This window comes from Gossypium raimondii, chromosome 4 (assembly GCF_025698545.1).
Source record: "Gossypium raimondii isolate GPD5lz chromosome 4, ASM2569854v1, whole genome shotgun sequence".
Classification (NCBI taxonomy): domain Eukaryota; kingdom Viridiplantae; phylum Streptophyta; class Magnoliopsida; order Malvales; family Malvaceae; genus Gossypium; species Gossypium raimondii.
Window position 1 is genome coordinate 49,168,082 of NC_068568.1, and position 9,284 is coordinate 49,177,365.

Sequence of the window (9,284 nt, forward strand, 5' to 3'; positions counted from 1 at the left end):
TTTTAATCTCATCCACAATATTGCAAAATTTTTTGACAAAATTATCTATCAATTAACTGTCAACGTTTTTGTCCAACACGGCATATCATATCACTTGATATCTTTGTTGACATAGCATTTTATTAAATCTATTAAAATTATATATATTAAAATTCATAATAAAATAAAAATTTAGAAAAACCCACTATTGATACACTACTAGCATATTCTGCATTTTTTCTGTTTGATCTAGGAGAATTAAAACATGTTGATGGTGAATTTGCAGGGAAGAAAAGGAAGTCGAAGTTTTGTCATTATTTTCAAGATATGACATTGGCAAATAACACCAATTTTCCTTTGGTGTTGCTATTTGCATTAGGCTTATCTATGGTTATGTTCACTTCAACAAACATCAATAGTGGGAGATTATATCTTCTTCTTCTTTTTGTAGGTCGTGTTGATCACAAAGACATCTCTGAAATATGCCTAATTCGTCCTATTGTAAAAGCTAACCCAAAAAATATTTGGAAGACGGTTGTCCTCATCCTTGGTAAAAGTAATTTACAAACTAGGATATTTATTATTCTCGACTCAAAATATTCTGAAGTAGCATTTGAATCCCCATGTTCAACTGCTTTTATCGTCTCTACTTGCAACAAGTTAATTCTTGAAGCTCATTTTCTCATCCCCCAATTTGGTCAGCGACGAATGACATCATCTAGGATGGTTGGGTTTCAGCTCGTCTCATCGCTAATACTTTAGCCTTTACACTGGCTGCAACTTCACGAAATGACCTTATCAGGTTATTATGTGCTTGATGTACAACAAATTCATGATTGTGCTGTCACAAAATTCGTAACAATCCATCTACTTTTACACTTTTTGAACGTCGTTCGCATCTTCGCTTCACATGTAGTTCAAGTTTTATTTTTAAGCTCTCAACTCCTATTATTGTCGATGTGTTTCTCCAACAACTCCACTTCTTTATTTCAATATAAATACAGTAACAACATCCCTAGTTTTGGGTCTGACTTCGTTCCTCCAAACCTAACATTGAAACCAAGCATATGAGCATAGCTTAGATAAAACGATTGAGCATCATCTAAGCTACTGAATTCCATTCCTCCAACTTCCTCTGATGATAATTTAGTAGTGTTGTTAAATAAAAAAAAAATCATGAACCCGTCTCTTCCCAAAAATATTTGGCCTTCCCTGTTCTGATTCTTCAATTAAGTTAACATCTTTTTTTTGGTCCTAAACATTCAGCCATTCTTAAAACTGTATAAGCACAATATTTTTCACATTTAATCATGCAAAACCACAAAAATTATTGTACTTACTGATGAAGGTGCTTGACAAAAGTTTCGGTGTTTTCCCCAATACTTTGAACAAAAATCCCAATTGAAGCTTTTAGGGTTTAAATCCAACTTTTTTTTGTATTATTCCACTGCAAGAGAGAGAGAATGGTTTTTCTTTCATTTGAAGCTTCATTGAAAAATCCCTTGCTTGTAGATGGAACCGTTTGAACAGTTATCTACAAAATCCGACTTGGCATTATCAATGGTCTATGTATGTTTCCTTTTCTTCCTTTTAATTTCAACCATTGATTTAAAAGATCCCACGAGATCCTACCAAAAGGTGTCTTTAAATAGATGCCATCGTTGATCATGCCACATAAAATTTGTATTGAGAAATGTGAGTTTACATTTTACCCAATTCAACCGGTTTCAACACTAAAGGAGAAAAACTAATTTCTAAAGGAAAACAACGTATTTGACAACCAATTTAACAAATTCCAAGTTACAAGCACAATTTCTTAATTTTTGACATGACTATAATATTCTCATTTCTGTCTTTTAACCACTACCGTTGATCTAAAAATATCCTACTAAAATAAGATCTCACCTTAAATGTTACCATTAAAAAACTTTAACTTTTTAAAAAAAAAAAAAGTATCCCAATAACATATTATGACCAAAAGGATAAGGTGTTTCCTTACGTGAGACTGTTTGGCTAGAGGACTCACAGTCAAATGCTCAAGGTCATCACTAATAATTTGCACACACAAATATTGAAGAGCAAATCCACAAATTTATTAACCAAAAAGAAGATAATGTTCTAATTTCATTATCCCGTATCCATAACTAAACACACCAACTCAAGACTTAGTCCAAGTCCCAACCAAAATGCATGAAAGTATAGTAGCACCAAAATGGGGGCTCCCAATAGTTTCAATACCTATGTTCCAGCTTCTCCTTTTCTTTGAAATTTTGGACATACCTGCACCCAGTTAAATAGACAAAATACATGTTAAGCATTAAGTCAATGTGCTTAACAAATTGTGGATTCTGTGCATGTATACTTTTGAATTTCTATGAGCAGTCTCAAGTGGAGCTCAATATTCATCACAAAAGTATCCGTTTTAGTTGGACTCAAGGGTACATGTGGGATATGGATGTGCACTGTTTTTTCTTTTTCTAAATTTTATACTATCGATATCATATCCATGATACTCCTCGAAAAACAAAGAATTCAGGTAACATAGCAAAATACTTCCAATCCATGCATATAACACTAATCAAATCACATTGAAACTGTTGCCATACATGAGCAAGAGCAATCTATTTCGCTCCACTTAATCAGGCATGAGAAGGGGAGGGTGAGGTCCCATTCCAAGAACAAAAATATTCATAACGAGTCGAGAAAAAATGATAAATTATAACAAGTAAAACATACTGTCCATGGTTATACCGTACATATTGCTCTTTCTTGTTTTCCACTTGTTCCTCCCAGAAGAAGTGCAACAGCTAAGGAATGTAGGGTATAAGTTGGCTAAGTTGTACAGAAAAAGCCATATTCCTACGTTAAGTTGGCTAAGTTGTACAGAAAAGGCATGTTCCTAATTCTAGAAAGCTCATCCTAGAACTCCTCGAGTTAAATTGCACTTGTAAGTTCTCCATCAGCTCTAACTAACATTACTCAATTACACAAATTATAATTTGCACAAAACATTACCCAGTCTTATAAATTATGATAACTCTCATAAAAATTATTACAAGTGTTGTAATGTTTTGGGTAAAACGAATCTTTTGTAATGTGTAGTGTAATATTGGAGCTGATAAAATGCTTATATGAAGGAGCTCTTTCTAGAATTTTCTATTTTCGATTTAATATGCTATTATGATAAAACATAGAATCAAAAGTATTTGCCCAGATTGCCGATTGAGTCTTAGTTCAACAGACATGGGCATTGTTATCAATGCAGAGTATATGGATTCGAGTTATTTATGGATTGGGAGGGATTATGGGTAGTTCTAAGCATCGTATAAAAAAAAGCATATATGATAAAACCTGTTAAAAAAGAAGTAATTGCCCAGATTTTTTTAGCTTTCTTTATTTGAGTTTGAGATTGAACTGATATATTAGAGCTAACGTAGAGCTTATACATATAAACATATGGTTGAAGGAGATGAACTAGTTCGATAGCAACATTTTATATAAATGTTTAAGTAGCAACATTTTATATAAATGTTGAAGTTAATAGTAAATTTTAGGATTGGAAAATAAAAGAAAGAATGAAACTTAAATCATACATAGATCAAGATACGGTGAGAAATCGAAGAAAAAAAAGAGGGGGATGGGATGAAACCCTAAAGTGGAAGGGAAATAAATTACGTGTAGGTGCCGACGAGAGGGGTGAGAAGAAGAGTAGCGCTGATCCAATTCTCAGAGACCTTGTGGGTAATCTTGGCAGGCAGATCCTTCCATAGCCCACTCATTATCTTCTGCTGGAACGGTGATAAAGCGTACACCACTGCCCTCATCTTCACCGGCTGCTTCCCCATTTCTTCTTCTTCTTCTGTTTTTCTTCGATTGCCTGACGGCCACTATCAAATGTCAAGTGTGACTATGAGTGATCCAAACAAAATCCCTCCGAGTTGGGCCAATGGTTCGGCCCAACTCTCTGTCTTTGCTGAGTGTTGTTGTGCAAACTAAATTTGTCCATGAGTTAGACTATTCGGTTTAGTTCGAAGAATCGTTCAAAAAGTGAAAGTATTTAGGTCAAAAAATATAGATTCGAAAAATAAATTTAGAAAAAAAGGTTTGTTTTCCATTTGGATGAGGCTTCGAGTAATTTTTTTAGTCTTAGCCCGACTCGATTTGAATACTCTTAACACAAAGTATCGATATATTTCTCAAAAGTATCTCATTGCCTAAGCAAAATTATCAATACTTCGAAAAATGTATTAATATTATAGTTCATAATATGAGCCAAAAAACTTGGGTCAAGTTTAGAATCTATAATCTAGATTAAGTTTGAATAAAAAATTAAGTACATTTTTTTAGTTAAATTGAACCCAATAATGGAATCTAAAATTTTATCAGCATCCGATCCGAATTCGACCCGAGACATGACACAACTGTAGTGCAAACAAATAAGAAAATCATCTGCTAGAAAATACAAACAAATAAAAGGAATCAATTTTCTATCTGGTGCAAATTTACCTACCTTCTTTTTCTTCTGTCCGGAATTTTCCTTACTTTCAACTTCAAAGGAAAATATGAAAATCTTTGAGGTTCCATGCTTAGAAGACAACTACTCGTATCTGTGAGTTTTTTTATTTAATTCTCTTTTTTTGTTCTTGTTTGTTGATTGATGAATTGTTGAATTCGTTTTTTTTTTAATTAATAAAAAAGGGTGATAGATGAAAGCACAAAAGAGGCGGCAGTGGTGGATCCTGTGGAGGCGGAGAAAGTTTTTGATGTAGCAAATCAGCATGGGGTTGTCCTCAAGTTTGTTCTTACCACTCATCACCACTGGTAATCACTATGCTTTTCATTTAAGATTGACTGCTTGTAGAAGAATTCGGAGTGGAATATGTTTGTTTGCTTTGTAATTCAATCTGCAGGGATCACGCTGGTGGGAATGATAAGATAAAGCAGTTGGTGCCTGGGATCAAGGTATATGGTGGTTCCCTTGATAATGTTAGGGGCTGCACTCATCAGCTCCAAAACGGCGATACCTTATCCCTTGGCTCTCATCTCAACATTTTGGCTCTTCATACCCCTTGGTATTATTTACTCTTCTCTTCCATTACAAACCTTCTATGTTTGTTATTATTTCCCTGCGTTTGCTTGTTTCTCTTTCTTTCTATATGTCAGTTTTTACTTTTATAGAATCCCTCTTTGCCCTGACCCTCTCATCCTTTCATCAGCCATACCAAGGGTCACATTAGTTACTACATCACAGGCAAAGACGGGGAGGACCCTGCTGTTTTTACTGGAGATACCCTCGTAAGTTTGAACCTCTATCTTTCTTTTTCCTTTATATGCATGCATTCATTCTTACATACATATAATATATATATATACACATATTTGCTGTTACTTGTTACTTTCTCCTTTATCTGATTGAAGCTCATTCAAGTCCAAAACAAATTCTATCTCCTTAGTTACTGGCTTAAGCTTTTAAGATGCAGAGTTCTTCAGTACATGATACTAATTCCATTTTTCCCTTGGCTACTATTTTGGCAAGTTGTTCTTGGTTGTTGTGTAAGTTTTACTTGCATGGAGCATTTGAGTTTCTTCCCAATTGTTGGGATATTACCTTGTTAACTTTAAGTTTTAGGCACAAAACTTTAGCCCTTACCAAAGGCTTTTTGATGGTTAGGAGGTAGATCTTTTATCTTTATCTTGTTTACTTCTGTCGTTTTGATTGGTCTGGAAATAATTTGTCATTTCTCATTGTATAGTTCATTGCTGGTTGCGGGAAGTTTTTTGAAGGCACAGCCGAACAGATGTATCAATCACTCTGTGTAACACTGGGTTCACTGCCAAAGCCAACTCGTGTCTACTGTGGCCATGAGGTACAGAGATTTACCCTTTCCCATTTATTGTCTGTCTCTGTAGTCTATGCTGAATTGTTTTAGATATTCACTATGTATGCTTGTCAGCATCCAGTGTCCACAAAGGTCCTGGCTAAGGAAAATTTTCGGGTATAATACTTAGGCATGCAATGTTTTATTATCCAGTTCATATGGTCAAATGCCTAGTCATTTCTTGAAAGAATAAACTTGGAAAAACTAGTTTGACAGTACGCGTCACATATATGATTGGCAGTCATATTGATGTTGTCTGACCAACTAGATAGCTTATTGATGCTGTACTGCATGTTCTACTTTGTTTTGGGTGTCTTCTTATGGTTGTTTTTGTTTTTACTTCTATATATATTTTCATCAGATAAGAGGGCCATATTTCCTGTTTGGCATAAGAATGGCAAGCTAGCTTATATTGACAATGTCTGTAGCAGCACATGCCATTGAAATTTAGTTAAGCTAGCTTACAAGGTACATGAATCTTAAACTAGAAAATTAGCAATGATTGTGTAAGTAAAAGGTGAAGATAAATTTGCAGTCTGTGGAGTGTCTATTCAAGGCTGGATTAATCTGCTGTGCTGAATAATTCATGGAATCTTTGAAATTAGAGGAATACTCCCAAATTTCTTTCAAAGTTTGTTACATCTTAAAAGAAGAAACTCTGCATTTGCAAATGAGTTTGTTTTTGCTGCATTTCTTCTCATTTCAGAAACTATATAAAAATGTTTGGTCCTATATTTCTCTGGTACACTGGTGAAGAACTTGTTACACCTCAAAAGAAGACACTTTTGGTTGCAATAATTTTGTTTTTGCTGCATGTCTACTCATTTCTGAAGATTAATGAAATTTTTTGGACCTATGTTTCTCTAGTACACAGTGAAGAACCTGCAATTTGCATCGACAGTTGAGCCGAAAAATGCAAGGATACAGCAGAAGTTAGCTTGGGCTAATGGTCAGCGCAAAGCTGGTCTACCCACCATTCCCTCAACCATTGAGGAAGAAATGGAGACAAATCCATTTATGCGAGTTGACCTACCTGAACTTCAGGTTTACTCCTTACCATAAAATACACCTTTAAAGTGACAAATCTACATATGTTTCAATGTCATGTTATACTGTTGCAGATTATGGCTCAAGCTTTTGTACTAGTCTCAAGATGTTCTTATGCTTACTCTTCTTCATTTGTTTGTTTTGGGACCATTTTGCACTGATTTGTGACGTGGTATACATATTTTCTTATGTGGAAATTTATCGGATTTGCAGGGGAGTATTGGTTGCCAGTCTCCTGTTGAAGCACTCCGGGAGATAAGGCAGATGAAGGACAATTGGCGAGGCTGATTATGGAGTTGCCTAACTATGAAGGAAGGAAAGAAAATGAAAAGGACTCGCCATATTTCTTTTTTCTTTTTGTTGTTAAGAATAGAAAAAAGAATGTTGGTATGCTGCTGAAAGATGGCTTGGGAGTTGTAATCAGTTAAATTCAAATGAAATTTGGATAATGGATGAGTTTGGAACCAACGTGCCACTGTTTCTTGTGGATGAATGCAGGGTAGAGTTTGTATTAATATGGTTTCAAGAGTTAATGTTAATAGTGGTAGTTGAATTCTTATCCCTTTGATGTTTAAACTCTCAGCTAATGGGAGTGGTTTGAAATGTTGGATACATGCTCTCATGGAATGGACAAACACATTATCCGCAGCCTAGGCTTAACTTCCTTTCTTGGTGGTCTAGTGTAAAAGTTTAGTGAGTCGTCATCAATTATCATTTCCTTTTTCAGTTACACATTATTATGATTATAATAATTATAAGCTAAACAATGAAGGTTGAGCCCCTAAGTGATAGTATGATGGCCATGTTGTTTACTGCTTCAGGTGTGGCCCAGGTACGAGTCACGCTAGTCGTGTTTATTGTTCGAGTTTTGCCATGTTCTTGTAATTTACCAAAATACATATATTGAAAGCAAAACGAAATGAATTAAAGGGAAGGGACTAGCCAGCGGGTCGGGGTGACTTACTCTGAAAATGATATATTTTTTTATTGGCTATGTACAAAGAAGGTACTCCACGCCATTGCCAATTTGCCTTTGCCTTTGCCATTGCCAGGTTCGGTTATATTAGGAAAGGAAAATGATCCCATATTACGTATGTATATTGCTTCTATCTCTTCCAAATCCAAAAGAATCACAACTATAAACAACCATTTTCATTGTCTTCTCAATTTCCATCCTATGCCATCCATGATTGTTAGTGTTCTTTTTGGTATATCCATGATTGATATAGATGATACCATCAAAAATAAGGTTCAGGCGTAAGAGAATATGCCTCAAGTCCAAGTAAATGAGGACAACCCAACGTTCTAACTTTACAAGACGATCAACTGATACATAGCATGCAAGTAACAAGTCACTACAATTTGACAATGATACCTGCCATAGGTTACAGGGTAGGATCAACAAAATGCATGGAGATACAATCCTACCCAAAATAAGGATATTAGCTCCAATTAGTCACATGAAAAGACCACTATGAGGACACTAAAGGCCCCTGATATTCATACCTAAGTACATCCATTTTAAGAGGGATGCCTTCTATTACTGTTGTCATTACTTTATTAAAATATTTATTCAAGCTTTCATCATTTTCCCTTTCACCAGCTTAAGCATGAAAGAGCATCTCAGAGCATAAGCTTTATTGCCCTAATAGTCAGGGCAAATCTAGAAAATTGATGAATTAGACTTGAAATTAATAAGAATTAAGCTTAGATTATGATAAGGACTAAATTGTAAAGCTATAAGCTTGATAGTTAGTTTTGAATAAATTGAAAACCTGTTATGAAATTATTCTGGGAATAGAAAATATAGGGTCCCTAATGAAAGAATGTAAAATCAAAAATTGATTTGATGCTAAATATCTAAAGACATGCTTATCTCGAGTATAGGGATTAAATTGAATAAAATGCAAAATATATTTAGCTTTGTATTTGAATTTGAATTGGATGAATTTTGATATTGTGTGCTTTTTCGAATTATTGTATGTAGCTAAAGACGATACTGGGAAGTCGAGAGAAAAAGGAAAAACGAGAGTTGTCGACGAGTGACGCGAGGATTCGGTTTGTACTTTTATGATTCGAGATCAATTTAATTGTTTGCATATTCATGTTAATTGCATGATTGAATATCAAGGTGATTATATAATGGTCGTATGAACTGATTCATTGTGATTGATATTGAATATTGAGATAGTAGATTGAATTGAATAAAACAGAAAGTAATATGATTCAATTGATATATGATTTATGATATGAAAATAGTTTGAACTATGCTATGTGGTATTGGTTATATATATATGAGTTGATAATAATGATATGAAAATTGGTTATATAATGTAATTGGAACATTGATTACCTTATTAGCTGTTCGGATAAGGTCAG

At 34.5% G+C, this 9,284-nt stretch overlaps 2 protein-coding genes across 2 annotated transcripts; one reads left to right on the top strand and one right to left on the bottom strand.

Moving 5' to 3' along the window:
- Window positions 1-2,050: 2,050 nt before the first annotated feature.
- LOC105780573 (cytochrome b-c1 complex subunit 8) lies at window positions 2,051-3,884 on the bottom strand. Its single transcript, XM_012604969.2, has 2 exons — window positions 3,655-3,884; window positions 2,051-2,259 (listed from the first exon to the last, which is right to left on the bottom strand). The coding sequence occupies exons 1-2, from the start codon at window positions 3,822-3,824 to the stop codon at window positions 2,211-2,213; spliced, it is 219 nt and encodes a 72-aa protein (XP_012460423.1). The 5' UTR covers window positions 3,825-3,884; the 3' UTR covers window positions 2,051-2,210.
- A 538-nt stretch (window positions 3,885-4,422) lies between these two features.
- LOC105780216 (hydroxyacylglutathione hydrolase cytoplasmic) lies at window positions 4,423-7,553 on the top strand. The gene is made up of 7 exons (XM_012604417.2): window positions 4,423-4,588; window positions 4,678-4,800; window positions 4,890-5,051; window positions 5,196-5,274; window positions 5,733-5,846; window positions 6,726-6,902; window positions 7,119-7,553. Exons 1-7 carry the CDS (start codon window positions 4,542-4,544, stop codon window positions 7,191-7,193), a joined length of 777 nt encoding a protein of 258 aa, XP_012459871.1. The 5' UTR covers window positions 4,423-4,541; the 3' UTR covers window positions 7,194-7,553.
- Window positions 7,554-9,284: the final 1,731 nt, after the last annotated feature.